At 41.5% G+C, this 19,933-nt stretch overlaps 1 protein-coding gene across 1 annotated transcript; it reads right to left on the bottom strand.

Annotated features, from left to right (window-relative positions):
• Positions 1-955: 955 nt before the first annotated feature.
• On the bottom strand, positions 956-12,392 carry LOC115016964 (steroidogenic factor 1-like). The gene is made up of 7 exons (XM_029445117.1): positions 12,250-12,392; positions 9,531-9,630; positions 9,247-9,388; positions 7,090-7,688; positions 4,335-4,454; positions 2,568-2,715; positions 956-1,317 (listed from the first exon to the last, which is right to left on the bottom strand). Exons 1-7 carry the CDS (start codon positions 12,390-12,392, stop codon positions 1,064-1,066), a joined length of 1,506 nt encoding a protein of 501 aa, XP_029300977.1. The 3' UTR covers positions 956-1,063.
• Between the last annotated feature and the right edge of the window lie 7,541 nt (positions 12,393-19,933).

Here is a 19,933-nt window from a genome sequence, read left to right as displayed (position 1 = left end):
TTATTGAATCATACTCCAATATCTCTGACTAATCCATTAACTGGATTAAATCTTCTAACTAAGTAATGGATCACATAGTAATAGCTGGTATGTGGCAGCCCACAAACCACCTATGCCTTTATGCACAGGTCCGTATGATGATCACGTATTTTGGATTCAATCATCACCAAATACCATTGGAAAAACAAGACACCAAAAATTAAACTGGCCCCCCTACAAAACCAAAAACACAAGAAGGACTTGACGCCCAACATTTTTACCATTACTCTCTGGTAAATCAGCTTCAATACATATTTAAGTGGACCGAACCAATCAACCAGATAACACATGGTTAGATATAGAACACACAGTTTGTATAGACATTCAGATTTTAGATTTACCATTTCTCAGCCAGTCTATCAAACACCATCCTTGTTTCAAATAATAATTTACAATAGCAGAAACTCCGACAGCCTGGACAAAATTCCACAAAATCACAAACACCACTTTTACTTAATTACATTCCCATCTGTAAAAATCCTGATTTTCTAAATAACAAGAAACCAAAATCTCATATCATAGTAGTTCAACATTCATAGAGCATGTCTGCGTACCATGGAGCGATAAAGGCATCACACATCTCAAACACATCTTTTATAATAACACCCTGGATTCATTCCCCCACCTGGTCCAGAAGTACAGCATTGGAGCAAACAAGTTTTTATATATTTTTTTTTCTGTAACACCTCAACCTTAGAGTTAATTAACATCCATTCCTAAACAATTTTTACACTTTGTAAAGTCATCCTGCGTTGTATATATATATATATGTTTGACACCCCTGCATTAGAGGATGGGACATGGGAAACAGTGTACTTCAAATACATGTATATTTGCTTGTCAGATAGCTTCTTTAAGCTCCTTAGTAGTTTCAGTGGATACAAATCCCATTTCCCATTTACAATATTATTTGATTGAATATATCAAGTATATAAAATACAGTACCCTAATCTCATTGTATTTGACATTCATCCCAGCTTAATGACCCATGTGCAGACAATCATATACTGTAGCTTCTGAAACTTCATGCCCAGCTGCGCTTGGCATGGAGCATCTCGATGAGCAAGTTGTTGCAGGGCACCTCACCACTTAGGTGTTTGCAGTACAGGTAGTCTTCAACGAGGGTGCTGAGAGAGCGTAACTCAGACAAACAAAGCAGCAGATGAGCAAAGCGTCCGAGAAGGTGAGAGGAGGTGCACAGTGTGTACTCCAGCAGGGCTCCTTCTACCTGCTCATGCATACTCTTGATGAACTGATGATCTTCAAGCTGTTTCACATCTGCTCAGTGGGGCAAAGAGAAAGCAACAACCAATGAATATATATCATATGTACATAGAGCAAAGGTTGTCAAACATTTTCATATCATGGAGGGGAGTACTGGGGAATTGTAGAAGTACCAAACATGGTTAATAGTTCTTGTTCTTTCTCCAGCTGGCATAAGGCATTGAGAGTTCATTTATTCATTCATTGAAATAAATAATATGTTGTCTCATTCACTGGTTGGATCTTGAAACAATTGTCATTTTCAAGTCCAGCGCCCACGTTGTGTCTGTGCACCCATGGATAATGAGGGGTGGTCAGGCGCATTGTTGGCGCATTGCTATGTTGAGGCAGCAGCAATCGATTGCAACATTGACCAACAAAAAAGTAATCACATTTTTGTTGGTCAATGTTGCAATCGTCTTGAGTCAATGCCGCAGTTTTGTCCTGCTATTTAAATGGCACATTATTAAGATAGTAAGATGCATGTAATTTGGCGGCTTCACAACACTTGTACACTCTGCTTGTTAAGCACAGCAGCGTTTTTACGGATTGCGTGGATGGTGCACACACGCCTCTGTCTGCGCTCAGCGTCTCCTCTCCTTATCCTTCTGTGTGTATGAGTCTCAATGCCACACCTGTGGGTACTCTCCTCCTGAACAGTGGCGTTTTGAGGCTGATGTCTCCTCACATTTACCCACCACCTCTCAAACAGTACCCCAACTGCAAGTCTAATACAGCCTCAAGAGGCTTCTGCTCAGCCTTTTCGGTCTGAGACCCCCATTATTAGCGTCAGAAAGCAATACAGTTTTCATTATTGATCAATACATGTTTATCATATTTGATGTTTATTATAATATAAAGAATTTTGGAGAATTATGGGGTCACAAAAGCTAACTGGACAGGCATTATGTGCTGCCGGCACAGGTTTAATAGGATATCTATGCATTTGCCTGTATGCAGTCATATTGAGTTGTTGATGGGACAGAGGATTGGGTGACGGCAGGGGAAGACGGTCCATCGGCCAAGGACCACATATCTGCTTGTGCGTGAAGCCGCTCGCATCTCCTATTTGTCAAATAAGCCAATTAAATAGCAATGCACCTAGTGCAGGATCACCTATCTTTTGAAGGGAATGGGAGATGGCCTATGCCCTATACAACCCCTTTGCCCGTTGCACCTTATTTTGCGCCAAGATTATGGACTAGACCTAAATGCACTTTCATTGCATGAAGCTTTATTGACAAAAAGTATCAGTTGACACAAACCTGGGTTAAAAAGGATGAGGAACTTGATGCACGCAAACTCTTGGCGGTCCACCTTTAGGATGTGGAGCTTCTCAACCAGCTCCTGTCCTCTCTGGACTAGGCTGGCCAAGGTAAGACTAGCATGAGAGGCTATGTAGGACAGCTCCATCTGAACAAAATAACATATGCACTGACATCAGAACAGTCACGGTCCCTCTGTACTGCACAACTTTCATATTCATGTCCTTTCTCCTTTCTAAAATTAAAAAATGTTTGGGGCTGGCAAATATGGTTGGAAGGCGTTATTTTGCAACCCTCAAATTTACACACCTACATAGACTGTAGGTTTTCACATTTTTGACAAAACACAGGACAGAAAATTGTTAATATATAAATAATAAAACTAAACAAAACAGCAGTATTGTGTGGTCACAGGAATGCTAATGATCAGACACATTTTAAGCTATGAGATCTGTAAGGAGAGTATGACAAGTATCTTGGATTGATAATAGAAGAAGTTTTATTAAGAATGTATTTGTATTTTAATAACTAAAAGGTGGTAAAAAATGGAACCTCCAAGACTTAAAAGCAACCAGATGTGTTCCCTAAGGAATAATAGAAGACCTACTCCCAAGGAAATGGAAGAATTAGATCACTCTTACTCAACAAACAAACAACATGGATGCTATCATCCATCCATCCATCGTCTACCGCTTATCCAGGGTCGGGTCGCGGGGGCAGCAGCTCCAGTAAGGAACCCCAATCTTCCCTTCTCCGGGCCACATCCTCCAGCTCCGACTGGGGGATCCCGAGACGTTCCCTGGCCAGTGAGGAGATATAATCTCTCCACCGAGTCCTGGGTCTTTCCGGGGTCTCCTCCCAGCTGGACGTGCCTGGAACACCTCCCTAGGGAGGCGCCCAGGTGGCATCCTTACTAGATGCCCGAACCACCTCAATTGGCTCCTTTCAACGTAAAGGAGCAGCGGCTCTACTCCGAGTCTCTCACGGATGGCTGAGCTTCTCACCCTATCTCTAAGGGAGAGAAAACCCATTTTGGCCGCTTGTACCCGTGATCTCGTTCTTTCGGTCATGACCCAGCCTTCATGACCATAGGTGAGTGTAGGAACGAAGATCAACCGGTAGATTGAGAGCTTCGCCTTCTGGCTCAGCTCTCTTTTCGTCACAACGGTGCGGTAAAGCGACTGCAGTACTGCCCCCGCTGCTCCGATTCTCCGGCCAATCTCTCGCTCCATCGTCCCCTCACTCGCGAACAAGACCCCTAGGTACTTGAACTCCTTCACTTGGGGTAAGGGCTCATTCCCTACCCGTAGTAGGCAATCCACCGGTTTCCTGCTGAGAGCCATGGCCTCAGATTTTGAGGTGCTGATCCTCATCCCAACCGCTTCACACTCGGTTGCGAACCGATCCAGTGACTGTTGAAGGTCACAGACCGATGATGCCATAAGGACCACATCATCTGCAAAGAGCAGCGATGAGATCCTCAAGCCACCGAACTGCAACCCCTCTCCTCCACGACTACGCCTCGATATCCTGTCCATGAAAATCACGAACAGGATTGGTGATAAAGCTGCTGATGGATGCTATCATAGCTGGATAAATCTAAGGACAATATCATAATATAATATGCCCCTAAAAACAGTAGACTAAGAAATGAAAACCCCACCCCTTTGTAGATAGTTGTTTACTCCTTTTACTTTGTGTAATATTTTTTCATTGATAAAAATAATTACAACAAAACAGAGAGAGAGAGAAGTAGAGATGAATAACCTCCTGCCCAGTGACCAGCAGCAGGCTGCCCACTTTGCCATAAAGGACCTGTCTGGAGATGATGTCCAGGAGCAACATTTCACTCCAGCAGCTGTGCAGCAACGTCATCTGGTCATTCACCTTGGAGCAGAAAGAAAGAGTTAAAACCACTCAAGTATACATTTTATCCACCTCCTCACTTGTTTGCATTTTAACCCTGTCATTTTATCTGAGCTTGCTCCAATTTAAACAATTATTATGCATGTTAGCACGTTCACAATGGCAATTTCCTAAGTGGTATATGAGGCTGATGGGAACGCCATTATTTTTGAACTGATTATGACGCATTCATCCTCTGGGAAACATGAATGTCTGCACCAAATTTCTTGCCGATCCATCCAATAGTTGTTGAAATATTTCAGTCTGGACAGACTGATTTTGCCATCCCTAGAGACACACTAATGTGGTGCAGTGTGAAACTCACTTTTTCAGTGCACAGGGACAGAAGCCTGGTGCTGCTCCAGATGATTAACTTCAGAGCTAACCTGTGAAACTGCAGTGAGCAAGTGTGGCTGGCAGTTGATATATGCTACCACAGTGATGTTGTCTGTTTTAACCAGATGTGGCAACCTCGGAGAAATTGCAGAAAATACTTTAGTGCCAAAAACACTGCCCAAAACTCCAAGAGGTTTTCTGAGCCTCGTGCCCCAGCTGCCAGTGCCCAGTTCACTTTTCTGCCCAACATGGTCACCCTCCACCCTGACAGTGATGCATTCGTTGGCATAGTCAACCTGGATTACAACACCCCAGCGGGACACCTGACACTAAGAGCCATCGTGCCCTCCCCATGGACAGAGAGCCACCACACACAGCGTTGTTAGTTTCACGGCGTGGGCACAGGCGTTGCAATCCAGCTATCAAATCCCTCACAAAGTGAGTGAGTTTATGTTGAGCCCACGTATTCTGTACACTGTGCGAGTTCTGCTCGACGTTTCCCAGTTTATTTTGAAAATTAAAGATCCTTCAGATGTTTTAGCACTGTAGCAGAATCCCTGACTGCCTGCTCCTGCGAGTGGGAGCATATCAGATAGTCGTCTATTTACAAGAATATTTTGATGCCGATATAAGAATTAAAGACAAAAAAACCCAGAACAACCTAACTTTAATAAACCGAATATAACTGACAAGAGAAAGAAGAAAAACTAATAAATTTAGCTTTTTTCTTTTTACGTGGCTGATATCCATGGAGCTAATCCACAAACGTATCCATTTTCAGCTGTATTTTGGCTGTGATGTTTTCCATGATGAACACCTCATTCACCTTTTGTTGTCTTTGTTTTATATTTGGGGGTTGTGGCTGCAACCATAACATTTTAATGTTTTTTTTGGCTATTATAAGGAGGATCCCTAATAAATGAAAAATGGTTTCTCCATTTCAGTTCCTATGGAAATACCCAATACAAATAACTTAGAGTAAATTGTTTTAATTTAGGATTAATTCTGTTTCCTTTTTAACATCTTCCCAGTACCCCTGCAAATATGGAAAGGGCCATAATATATGTGAGAGGTCTCCTTGGTGGCCACAACCCCTCCAACATAATGCTGAAGAATCACCATATTTAGCCGTAATGATGGAGTTCTGAAATACCTGTTTTTAACCTTCCAGTCAAATCCGCTCCAATTTGGACTATTTGTTAGTTTGTGGCCAGACATCTTCTGTTATCCATGTCATGATTGATGATTTAAACTCCATAATCTTTCGAACTTTGTAGCTTTTTATAACTTATTCTTGGCTTTTTATTTTGCGAAACGAGATTGTTAATAATTTTGTCCAAGGTTTTAAAAGTAGATTTTGAAACAATTAATGGAAGGTAAGAGGGGATATAATCACAATATTTAAAATAACAAATCTACCTTCCCTATAATAAGTAAAGGCTATAACTGTTTGGCAGGCCTGGCTGAGTACATGCAGGAATTTATCTATTTATATAAAGACAAATAAAAAGCAATGTGCCAACAAAGACAGGGAAGAAGACTAGAAGCTATAAAGTATGGATAAATAAACAAGGCAGGTTTGAAGATTTTAAATCTTTGGAAATGTTTCTGAGGATGGAAATGCACTCAGCACTTATGTTAGACCTCAAGGACAATGAGTTATGTGAGAAACACTGAATATGATCGGAAACTTTGTTAGTTTAAAAAAACAGGGCAGCTGTAACATGATGCAGAATAGGTACATAGCACATGTGCATCATCAGAGCTACATGTGAACTATTTGTAAGTAGTTGTTGTCACTATGTGGACTCAACAAAAGCAAACCTTATTTATTTATGTAGTTTTGATCATTATTTCTATCAGTTGTGATAACACTGTGCTCACCAAAGTAATGGCTGGGATCACAAGAAACATAAGCAGTTGTTGAAAACAAACAACTTTACTTTCACAATTTAAATCTATGGCAGTATATGCTATTTTATCTGGTGATAATAATTTAATCTAAAAAGGAATTATTAACTTACTAAAAAGTAAGATGTCCATCTCAAATGTGGTGGCATAGAAGTAGAAAGTTGCAGAAAATGCTAATAAAATACAGTAAACCAAATGAAACGTGACAAGAGAAAAACAACATGGACACACATATGATGAACAAAATACACACACACACACACACACACACACACACACACACACACACACACACACACACACACACACACACATATGAATATAAAGGTAAAGCAGGAGGATGTGGGCTGAGTGTTGGCTTTGTTCTTACCTTCAGCTCTTTGAAGAAGATGGACGTGCGAGCCCACTCTACGATGGAGAACAGCGTCTGGTCAGCCATGACACACATCAGGCTGAAGGTGCTGGGGTTCCCATGTTTCTCCCAGCCCGACTGCTCCTGCAGGAGACGAGCAGTGATCTTATTCTGCAGCTGTAGCTCATCTGGATCACAGCGCACGAACTCCATCACTAGCTGAGGCATCCTGGGACCTTGTTGAGAGAAAGGTCTTGCGTGTAACTCTTCTGAGTGTGTTCTTGCAGCAGAGCCTGGTGCACCAGAGTTGTTGGTGTGCTCTGACTTGATGGTCCAGCTTGAGAAGAAGGTACACTGGTACTGGGTGGCAGCAAGTGGGTCGGATGGCAGGAGTGAACACAGTGGTGGGGGCCGTGCTGTGGGGAGCGGGTTGCTGTGAAGAATGGGAAGTGGGCGGAGGTGTCTGTGGTGGATGGAGGAGCCCAGAGGTGGGCCACTGTCTATTCTGAATCCACCAGCTTGAATCAATGCCTTTCTATGCTGCTTGAGGGCACGATCACGCTTGTACATGGGGCCAAACTTGTTTCTGCCACCTCGCATCCGATCAGCACGAACAGCTGATGAGAGAACAGTGGATTTGTTTAAAACACTTCTTCAAGCTCTGGGATGTGCACACACTGTGCTAATGGGCAGATTGCCACTTAGACTGTTCATTCTTGAGGCTGAGACAACATTACTGATAAACATTCAACATATTCCTCATCTTTGAGACCGACTAGGCATATCCATGTAATTCTTACGGTCTTCTTTCTGTCACAATATAAAGATTACATTCAAGTAACTAATCCTGAACTTACTGGCACCTTGGGTCATATTAAAACTGCAATTGCAAAATAACTAATCATTTAGAATACAGCCCACAAATGACAGTGTAATTAGTTAATACATAAGGGGTATCAATACAATACAGTATTGGGTACCTGTCCCAAGACAAAGGAAATAATTTAGTTTGAGAGGGATTCAGAAATAAATGACACTATGAGTATTTTCTAAATTACAGAGTACCTATGAAATAATAACAGGGTACTGCAATGATTTGACAATAAAATAAGTAATAATATTATGTTAAATAATATATAAACAAATGAAGAAAATAAACTTTTATAAATAATAATAATAATAATAATAATAATAATAATAATAGAAATAAAGTTTTCTAATATGTAGTGGATATAAATATTCTTCTTCTTCTTCTTCTTCCTCTTCTTCTTCTTCTTCTTCTTCTTCTTCTTCTTCTTCTTCTTCTTCTTCTTCTTCTTATTATTATTATTATTATTATAGTATACGTTGATATTGCTGCTTGGGAGCAAGGGTGCACCCATATTTCAAATTATAATAAATGACCTGGGAAAAGAAGTGATCCATATGACGACCAGCTTTTCTCAGATCTTAAACAATTTAACACAGAAAAAACTTGGATTGAGGTTTATTGGTAAGATCACAGTATTTTCTCTTCTTTTCTAAAACAAGCATGCATGATTAATTGCAGCTGTTACTTTTCAGCACACTAGCATCAAAACAAAGCATATTCCAGTTTAGGGTAGCAGGCCCTTGTTCACCTGCTGTTCACTGTAATTACAGAGTACCTATCGGTTATGCAGGCTGTAAATTAAAGCAGCCCCATGGCCACCCTCACCTCCCTTCTATTATTATTATTATTATTATTATTATTATTATTATTATTATTGTTATTGTTATTGTTATTGTTATTGTTATTATTAGTGTTACTTTTGGGCATTTTGTATGTTATTGGAGAGCTGATATGAAGCTAAATGTATTCAGTTACACAGACCAGTCTATCACCACAATAACTACTACTAATGACTATTAGCAAATTTAATAAGTGCACCTCAAGGTGTAAACAGTAAGTGGAATGCACAGCACAATATTTGTTTGTTTTATTTCCCATTAAATATTATTTTTAAATTATTATTTGAGGACATTTTTATGACTAACTAATAACACAACCGTTCAAATATTTCCTTTCCTATGTGGCAATACTTTTCTTTCTTTAAAATGTAACATGTTGTCATTGTAGGCTGTGTGAAACAGGATATTTGTTGCCATTCAACACAAGGTTTTTCACATTAACTGTGTAAGAAAGCCACTCCTTACCTTCCAGTCGCATGCCAACATGGAGACACTTGTGAAACCTGCAGGATGGACACCGTTTCCTTTGACTTATATCTATTGTGCACTGCTGTTTCTCTGCACAGATGTACTTCTTGTTGTTCTGAACCGTTCTTTTGAAAAAGCCCTGCGAGTGTTGAAGAAGAGGAAGGGTCTACTTGATGAAGGCAGTTCCATAGACGTCTATAATATAAGTGTTGGATCAACATTTTTCTACCCATAGACAGTCCCAGTGCAACAAGAACAATATATCGGGAAATTAAAAGTACCTTGCAGCTTTCACAGGTGAGCAGCCCGTAGTGGTAACCCGAGACTTTATCTCCACATACCGGACAAAGCTCCTCCACACACACACCAATGCACTCCATTCTGAAACATTAGAAACAAAGAAAGTTTAGAACGCGAAGAAGTTGCAGCACTTGCTTTTGAACGTTACAACTTTTGATTGAGTGTGAAAGCAAAATCAAATACATGTTACAGAAAATACATTTTAAACGATATTCTAATAATCCAGGAGAAGAAAAGCATTTGGCTCCCGTCCGGATGAGAAACAAGATGGATCAAAATGGAATTATCTTTTAGAGTAATTACCTGACTGACCTACCTGTGGAATCACGGTTAGTTAAGTAGTAGTATTAAGTAGACTACTGTAATAATAATAATAATAATAATAATAATAATAATAATAATAATAATAATAATAATAATGTAACTGTAACTCAGTGTTCAGTCAACTGAAATCATAGTTGGTGTAATTGCTGAGTATTCTTCCTGGAGTGGAGAGCTGTGATCGGAGCGGTCTCATGTCGTCCTCCTCCTCCTCCTCCTCCTGTGAGAGGAGGGACAGGAACTCTCCGTGGTCCTGATCCTCCTCTTGTGAGAGGGGGGCAGGGTATGGTGATATATTTCTCCTGAAAACACAGTGAGCAGGAGTGCCAGAAATCTTGGAGCGGTGGTGTTTAAACACGGAAGTAAGGTCTCTGAGTGGAACTTGAACCTTGACAGAAGCACAGAGGAAACATCTGTGAAGGAGCTCAAGTGTCCTTCTCTGTTAATATCTCATGTCAACCCACTCCTTCATATTCTTCTCCCCAACATTAGGAGGATATGTCTGTTCCTCACTCAGGCGGCGGTGCAGGTTCTGGCCCAGCCTCTTCTCATGCCCAGACTATTGCAACTTACTCCTGGCTGGTGTGCCTGCATGTGCTATCCGACCTCTGCAGCTCATCTAGAATGCAACAGCCTGACTGGTCTTCTTCCACAATACCCCGCTCCTCTGCACCAGCTCCCGGTGGCTGCTCCAATCCCATTCATCACATAGGTACTGCCTATTGAATGGATCAGGCCCATCCTACACGCAGGACATGGTCAAACCATGCACCCCAGCCCGCCTTACCCTCTTCTACTGCCAGGAAGTGTGTTAGTCCCTCACTACGAGGGGGCGTACTACTCAACACAATCTTAACTGTTTGCTGTCCTGGCTCCACAATGGTGGACCAAGCTCACTATTAACATCAGAATAGCAGAAACACTATACATCTTCAGAATGAAAAGTCATCTAGCCCATAAAATAAAAACAAACTTCTCCATCTTTTATTATTTCTGAATGTAGCACTTAGCATTTTTGATAGGTTGATAAACTTGTCATGATTCTTGTACTTTTTGGCGTTGTTGAACCCACATAATAGTTGTGCATCCAACATGGTGTCCGAGGTTAGCTGGTCTGTAGAGGGTTTCAGAGTCATGCTGTACAGGTTTTGGAAAAACCCTAACCCTAACACTTATATAGATGTATGTATATTTGGTTATTAATACCTGGTGAGGAAAATACACATACATACTTTTCTGAACTTTATGTTTGCAGTGACGAAGCTTGTTATCTGGATATTCAGGAAAAAGAGGGTTCAGGGTGCAGGATGTACAGATGGTGGTGTGGTCATGAACGGACTGGTTGCTGCTTGTCTGATTGTTGAATGCTATCAGAGAGTGCTTGATCCCGAGCCCGGCTCTCCTCCCTCTTGTTCGCATCACTTGTGGCGGAGTTTGGTCCGGCAGGTATGGCACGCACACACACACACACACACACACACACACACACACACACACACACACACACACATCAACACACACACATCCACACACACACATCCACCAAGCACGCACACAATTGGTTAGAATCCAGTGATCATAGACATAATACTGGAGGGTTTATATTATGGTAAGCAGTTTTATTATTTCAACTGAACTGATGATTCTCAACTTATTGTTATTAAAGTCAGTCAGGTAACAAGCTGTTAAAGATGAGCGTTTCCTTACTCCTTGGGAATTGTAGTGTCGGGACTTATCTTCTTGATGTACACTGGTCTGTACTTTTGATTTGATGAAGACCTACATATTTTCTAATGCAGTTGTTCATCTTTTGCTCTGATATTCAGCTGGAGTTTCATTCACATCAAAGGTTGCAAGTGCCCCAACTGTCAATCACCTGACAGTCTTTGCAGAAAATCAACTGTTATCCTGCACTCTAGAAATAATTCTTTGCACTTTGCAACTCTAACTCTGTGATTTAGTGGAAGCCCCACTGCTGTCACATATGGATAGACCACCTAAATTATGTTTCAGGGTGGTTTATACCACAACACACAGGCTGCTATAAGTTTTTGTTGAACAAAAAGGAGGATTAGGACTGTACCACATAGCCCTATAGAGTAGACAAGGATAAACCTTGATCTTAACCATGGTCTCTTCCAACCTGGTCTTGTCTTCTTTGTGCTGGGTTGAGCGGCTGCAGACTCTAAAGCTTCATTGCTACCAAAATGCAAACTCTTACTCTTACATTGATGCCCAGGAAACATGACTTACCACCACAATGAGCAATATTTGATCAAATGATGAATTGTCCCTAACTGTGCCTACTGTTGTCTGACAATGTATGCTAAAAGCACACCAACAGGACACATCTCAATGAATGGATGAGTGAGGACTTGCCTGGGAGGGATCCTCTCATCCATGTTCTGCTCTCGCTGGTTAGCCACAGTTTTGTTCTTCCTCTCCAGACACAGCTGGTTTCCTGTCTCCCGTGTGTGTGCTTCCCTGGCTTCCTCGATCCTGTTTCTGTGACCTGACTCCATCTCCGCCTGATCCTTGTCTGCTGTGTTGCTACACTGAGTACGTCCCTGTGTATTGAACCTGTTTCTGTGACCTGACTCTGCCCCTGGATTATCCCTGCATGTTTTGTATATTTTACTGCATGCCAGTGCTCCTACTCTACTGCCAAGTTTCAGTAGTCTGATTTCATTTACATCGTTCTGTCTCTGAGTCGTGCTATTGAGTCCCACCCTCCTTGTGTTTTGATCATACCGTTACAATCGTGACAATGAAAACGGCCACCTACGTTACTGTGGAGACTCTTGTCCACAGTTAGGGATAAGGATGACAGAGAGGAGGTGTTGTGTCACACACACAGCTTTATTCTTACACAGGTAAGCTTTCTATCACACGCACAGCTAACAGGTCGCTCTCCTGTCCGAGCCGTGCCCAACCGGTCCAGGAGTTCGTCGACCCGGGGCATTGGGTACGCATCGAATTTGGACACCTCATTAACCCTGCGATAGTCCACACACAACCGAATTGACCCGTCGGACTTGCGGACCAGCACAACGGGGCAACACCAAGCACTGCTGGACTCTTCTATTACTCCCATTTCCAGCATGGCCTGAAGCTCCGCCTGAACAATTTTCCTCTTGTGTTCAGGCAGCCGATAGGGCTGCGACCGTACTCTTTTAAGAGATTGTGGTGGTAAATTTGTGTTGCACCCCCCCTGTCCGACTGCACCACCTCGTAATCGACGTCTCCCACCTGCCGGGTGACCACAAAGGGCCCTTGCCACTTGGCGAGTAATTTGGAGCTAGAGGTAGGGAGCAATACAAGTACTTTATCTCCCGGTGCAAATTGCCTCAGTCTCGACCCTCTGTTATACAGCAGCTGCTGACGTTCCTGGGCCTGGAGTAAATTCTCATGTGATAACTGTCCCAATGAATGGAGTTTCGCTCTCAGGTTCAGGATGTACTGAACCTCATTCTTACTAGTGCTTGGACCCTCCTCCCAGTTTTCTTTAACCAAGTCCAAAACACCCCGTGGCTTCCTGCCAAACAACAGCTCAAAGGGAGAAATCCTGTGGAAACCTCCCGCACTGCGAACAACAGAGGGTCTAACCACATATCCCAATTGCAAATATATTTGTGAACGAACTTACGAACCATGTTTTTCAGCGTTTTGTTAAACCGCTTTCTGCGGGTGGTACACACTAGTCCTAATGGGGTGGACACCGAGTAAACCATACAGCTCGGGTAAAGTGCGTGACATAAAGGACGTACCCTGGTCAGTTAAGATCTCTTTTGAGATCCCAACTCGGGAGATAACATGGAACAGTGCCTGCGCCACACTCTTTGCCGAGATGTTACGCAGCGGCACTGCTTCCGCGTTGATATCGCGTTGCGTAATCCACTAGGACCATCACAAAGCGATATCCCCGTGCACTCCGGTCTAATGGTCCGATGAGGTCCATACCAATTCTGTCGAACGGCACCTCAATTAATGGCAAGGAGGTCGTTTGGGTGTAGTGGGGAGCCATCCACACACACTACTTGCTCGAAAGCGTGACGGAGGGTCTCATCTTGAGACTGCTCGAGGGGAAAGTCCTCCACCGGACGTAACGGTGGGGACGGTGGAAGCTCATCACAAGCCTCCTCCGGCCTCGCACTCCCCTCACCGGTGTTCGCCACATTCGTCTCCCCATTGAACACAACTCACATTTCCCTACCGCACGTGAACGCACCCCCCCAGTCTTCCCCGCTATCTTGTCAAACCCCGGCCAATTTGTTCCCAGGGTGCGTGAGGCGAATACTAACTCCAGCCTTAAATCTATGCTTTTTCCCCTTAAATTAAATTACAAGGGTCACCACAGGGTACTCGTGAATATCCCCATGCACACACATCACCTTCACCCACGACGTCTCCAGCAACGCCCTGGGCCGAACCAAGCTCAGGTGGATCATGGTCTGCGTACACCCCGAGTCCCACAGAGCTTGGCGAATACCCCCCTGTATACATACGGTACACAGTACATCCCTTCTGGACCGGGGGAGGAGTCTGGCGGTGCCACAATCCAGACCAACTGCCCCACCTCCATGACTGGACAGTCCCGCCGGGTGTGGCCGAGCTTGCTGCACCGCCAGCACCACATAGGGCTCCTCAAATGCCAGGGCTGGGGAGCCCTGGCATTTGAGGAGCCCTATGTGGTGCCGGGCGACTAGACGTGTAGGTTGGGTCCTGTGGAGGAGAAAATAAAGCCAACTGGGGGTTAGGGAGCGGCTGGGGTCCAGCTGCCCCAGGGTTGTAGGCGGGACCCACGGAGGATGGCGTAGTGCCAGGGCCAGTTTATGGTTTGTCTTATTTGTAGCTAATAGTTGAATTTATATTCTATTGTTTCTGTATGTTGCACTTTTGTTTGGCTTATTTGAAGCTATTGTTCTGCACTTGTACCTACAGCTCAATTTGATCATGATCTCTTCTCTGGTGTTCAGGTATTACAAATGAGTCATGTTGGTGTGAGGCGTGTCCTGTTTATTGGGGATTGTGCATCTTAACAACATTAAGGAACCTGGACAAGAGACTGAATGAACAGCAGACACAGAAAATAGCTGCTCATTTTGGTCAATTTAAGTTTTTAGTCCAGTATTTGTATGACCAGTAGAGGGAGCTGTTGTATTAAACAACAAACAGTCCTGTTGTAGATATATTTTGAGACACTGATATATATTATATAATGTAAGATTCTCTCACTCATCTTCCCAGAAAAGCTGCCTTTGTATGTGTTGCAGTTTTACTAAATTTATTCGCAGTGGATGTCATTTAGATTTTTGTGACACAAAGACGAATTATGGTGTTATGGGAATTAAGTTATAAATGTGTCCCTTCAACTGTAAACTCATCCACCTAAATCACCAACAGTAAGAGGTCAACTGTGTGTGGGTTAGGGTTAGGGTTAACAGATCTGAGTAACAGATACATGTGCATGTGAGAGATACTTTGAGTGTTTGTTGTGAATGTGCAAAAAATATATATATAATTCTTTTTTTTTTTTATAACAAAATATTTTCTTTATCTACAAACAATTTCAAGGACCCCCTGTTGAAGACCTATGGTTTAAAGAGTTAGTTCATGTAAATCATGCATATTTTAAATTAAAATGTAGCAAAATGGTGGAAGAAAATGTTTTTTGGTGATTTGGGTGAACTATACAAATCCTTGATAACCACCATGAATAAACATACATAAACAAGTGCACTTGTTTTATGCTTCCCTCATTGTACGTTCTGCATAGATAATGTGATGGATTTAGCAGTGGCTGTTGACCACATGAACACCAGGCAAACAGCATGTGCTCTCAGTTTTCTGATCTAAGAAATGGATCGGGACATATAATGAATCATTACTCCTGTGATAGAGTCTTTTCCAACAAATTCTCATACTGCAATGACAACACAACCCAAAAATGATGTTTATTAATTTTTGTCCAGTTTTACTCCAAGAATATGCATTTTAATCAGACTTCAGAAAACTGATTTCAAATAAGATTTCATGCAAGTGATTTTCAGTGTTGGGAAGGTTTACATTTTATTTTAATTTTAATTAATTCATCAAAGTAATGTAACCTATTACATTTGATGACTTTTCTTACAAATGTTTTAAACTGGGCAGTAGAGATTGACATGGAGCATTTTGATTTTGAGAGCATTTTCCCTACTGGAAAATATTGATGAATTTCCAGCACTGAAAGGTGCTCTCGTACGATGACACGGCCACCACCTTGGCGTAGTCAGTTGCTCGCAGGCCTGTCAGACTCAGGCTGTGTAGAGCTTGCGCATTGATTTGATTGGCAGACGAAAGGCGGTGCTTAATGGTGTTGCACTTAAATACAAGCTTTACTGACCCACGTTTTCCGTCAACAACTTTTACAAGTGTTAACTTTGTCTGTAGGCTACGGCACAACAAAGTAGGAAATACAAAACAACAAACACAATAAAACAGACACATTTAAATAATTTAAAATGAACAAGATCTGACTATAAAATATGTGCAGTAATTATGTTGGGCGTGATTTAGCATGGATAGCATAGATAGCATGTGTAGAGCTCCACAATAAACAGACTTGTCTGAAGCAAGATAATATCCTATTTAGTTGGCTGGGAAGAGAATTGTGTAAAGAGATTTGGATCACAGGGTTATTTTCAAATTCCATTATAGCCTTTTTTTTTGTCTTTCTGGACATTTCGGCACAGTTGATATTTAACAAAGTCAGTTTTGTTTCATCAACGACTCGTCTTTGGGATGGAAAAAAGGTTGTTGCTGAATATACTGTATTTGGTCAAAGTCTTCATTAACAAAATGAACACTACTTGCAGGAGATTTTTTGGTGTTAAAACAAAGTCAAGCCTCTTCCACTTTTGACTCTAAGAGACAGCTGTCTTATTTTTTATCACCAAAAGAGGTCAGTTGTCAGGAAAAGGAGCAAAAGCATTGGAACAAATCTGTCAATTTTCTGGGTTTTTTCATGTCCGTCGATAGATCCCCTTGCCATGTCAAAATGTTTGCTTTTACAACTCCAAATTATTTTCATTCTTTTAATTTGTAGCCTAAATTCTTAACATCCCCTAAAAGCCGTGGCAAACAAACATGGCTCAAGACATACGAGATAGCAGTACTAAATCGACTCAGATTTGTCAAAAATAAGCATTTATGTACAATACCAAAAAGTTGCCATTGTTGAGACATTAAAACAACTCTTTTTGTTGTTAATCCAATAGTCAGACTTCTCAGAGGTTCTTAAAAGCAGGAATAGTTAAGATATAAAGAAGATCAGGTAGTAGTAGATGTTTGAACTTTTGATGCTTCCAGTGTGGATCCTGATAGAAAAGCTGAGAGCTTGAGCATCTGGATGCAGTTCACAGGCGGTCAGAGCATCTGCTGGGATATGGGGCAGCTTTGCTTGATCCAGGAGCTCAGGGTGACTGCAGGCACTTCTGGCAGGAGCTGAGGTAGCCAGGCTGCTCAGGGTTCCTGCAGAAAGTTTATCCAAGCTTTCTTTACTGGCAACGGCTATAGACAAAGGTGAAGGCTCTCCTCCATCTGTTTGACCAGCAGAAAGTATGCTGTTGTAACCAGCATGGTATTAATCTAATATTTATTCATGGCTTTTTTATGTCTATCAGTTGTCTAGCCACATTTATAGCTAGATTTTAAGTAGGTTTCTAAATTTTATTCAGTGCAAGTAAATACTTTATATTTGACTTTAGGATTCTCTCACATAGAATCTTAGGGTAACAGAAATACAGAACAGACAGCCCAAAGCAATAACCTTTTCAATAAACAATAAAGACTTCCACTTGTTTGGAATGAGCATGTCTTTTCATCTGTATTCCTGGATACCAGATCCCTTGGTTTGTATTGTAATTCATGTACAAAGAGAGCAGGAATCTCAGCTTGTTGCTTCAGCCCATGCACAGTCACTATAAAGGATATACTGTATAGCGGATGAGACCTGTTTTGTTATCTAAGGAAACATACCGTTGAGTTACAAAGTTTATATACACTTATACGGGACATGTATATTATGGCAGCATTGGAAGAACAATTATTTATGCAGCTGTTTTTTTTCTTTAAAATAATTATTAGATATGTTAGCTCTTCTTCAGTAGACATAAGGCACAAGCAACAGTCACTCTTCATCAGAAGTCCACTTCAAAGCTAGCAGGAGAATATTACATCAGCAGGTGATGTGAGACAAGTCAGAGCAGCAAGTGGGCAACATGCTCTCACAGGTGTACTCTGCCATAGCCACAACCATCTGAGCCGGCGGTCCCTCTCACAAGTTAGTTTGCATACAAACTGTCGTAACACTACATGTACGGCTGTGGCTCAGGAGGTATAGCTGGTCGTCCAAACGGCCCCCCAAATTGCTCCCGAAGGCATAGCCAATGGTGTGTGAGTGTGATTAGATCTTGATGAGCAGTTTGGCACCTTGTATGGCATCAGTGTATGAAAGTGTGTGTTAATGTGTGAATGTTGGATAGTGTAACAATGCTGTGAGTGGTCGGAAGACTAGAAAGGCGCTTCAACCTCCAACCTCCAACCAGTGATCATGTATACAACTCCTTTTTACTGTGTTTTCCAGATGTATGGGATGCCATTTGTGCAGTGTCCGTCCACTGATCTCATCCACTGATTCAAACCAGAGCCAAAAACCTTAGGTTTGAAAATGTCCAAAAGTTGTAAACAAATGCAAGCAAGATGTTCTCTCATAGGTCAGAAAAAGGTTCTGCAGTTCTGCAATTCTTCTTCAGTTACATATTTAGAAATAGCAGCCAACAACCAGCACATAAATCATAAAACATAATTTATGTATTAATAATACACCTCAGGTCTTACTCTTTAGTCAATGTCAACCTTAGCTTAACCTTTATTATTATTATATTATATTATTATTATTATTATTGGCCAGATGAGCAGTTCATGAACTTGACTTGACTCGGACAGCAGACAGTTATATAGCCATATATTTTGACATGTGAAAAGTCATGGGGCTAGATCAGGGGACATGTCTAATAAGGGAAATGTTTGTGCTGAGGAAATAACACAGACAAGACTTAAATTCAAAATACTCACAATCATTCCCTAGAGGCAGCAGTGTTAATTCAGCCCACATTAGAAAATTGATGGACAATACAAAATATACCCAAGATTTCATGGACAATTTGTATACTAAAGTAATATCCTGGGATAGTTATAATCCAAGGTTACATCCTCTGGAGAGTATGAGTGAGCTCAATGTTATGAGAATACTACTATTAAATTATGAGATTTTGCGTGCCAAAATAACATTGTGTCTTGAGAGTGCTACTAAAGGAAAGCTCATGAAGTATCTACATCTCCATTTGGGGAGAATGAATGTCCTTAGTAATCATGGTAATCTGTTTGTTGTGTTTGAATATTTGATGTGTACATGTGTAAAATATGGTCTATGTTTTGTGGTTTTCAGCATTTAAAATAAGTAATATATAAGGAAAGATAGGCATTTAATTATATTATGTGCCAAGGCTTCAGATGAGCCCAGAATTGTCCTTTATTTCCTTTTTCACCAGGTGGATGGCAGATGGCTACATATACTACATTGTCATAGACCAATTCCGGCTCAATAAGACATTTTTGACTAAAGGTCGAGACTCATTATGAATTGTCTTCTGGTGACCATGAATATTTATATATCAAATTTAAAGGCAATCTAGTTTTCAAGATCTCTTGGACTGGGCCAAACAGTCATTCCTTGGCTGGTAAAGACAGTACAATGTGACATAAACATGAGGATAACTGTGTATTTGTGTGTTGTAGCACACACTAATCCCGATTTTCCACAACTCTCTGAATGATAGGTGGCATGTTCCCTCAGTTCTGTTCTGTAATATGTTAATTCCAAAGGCAATACCTTTGCCTAGAGCAGTATGCATCCACTGATAACAAGTCCTAAATGCTTTAATAAGAAGCTGAGTTTGTCTGGGGGACAAGGTCCCATTTATCTCACTGTGTATCTAACTTGGGATTTCCGCACTGAAGC

This window comes from Cottoperca gobio, chromosome 12 (assembly GCF_900634415.1).
Source record: "Cottoperca gobio chromosome 12, fCotGob3.1, whole genome shotgun sequence".
NCBI classification, from domain to species: domain Eukaryota; kingdom Metazoa; phylum Chordata; class Actinopteri; order Perciformes; family Bovichtidae; genus Cottoperca; species Cottoperca gobio.
The sequence above is the reverse complement of the archived record's forward strand: the minus strand, read 5'-3'. Positions and strand labels throughout refer to the sequence as shown.

What these genes read in the sequence shown, in the direction of transcription:
- LOC115016964 (XM_029445117.1), bottom strand. Translation starts at nt 12,392, where the DNA reads ATGGAGTCAGGTCACAGAAACAGGATCGAGGAAGCCAGGGAAGCACAC. An exon ending in TGCTGGTCACTGGGCAGGAG is followed by an intron (nt 2,716 to 4,334) that starts GTTATTCATCTC and finishes TATTTTGTTCAG; the next exon opens with ATGGAGCTGTCCTACATAGC. An exon ending in CCTCATCCTTTTTAACCCAG is followed by an intron (nt 1,318 to 2,567) that starts GTTTGTGTCAAC and finishes CCCACTGAGCAG; the next exon opens with ATGTGAAACAGCTTGAAGAT.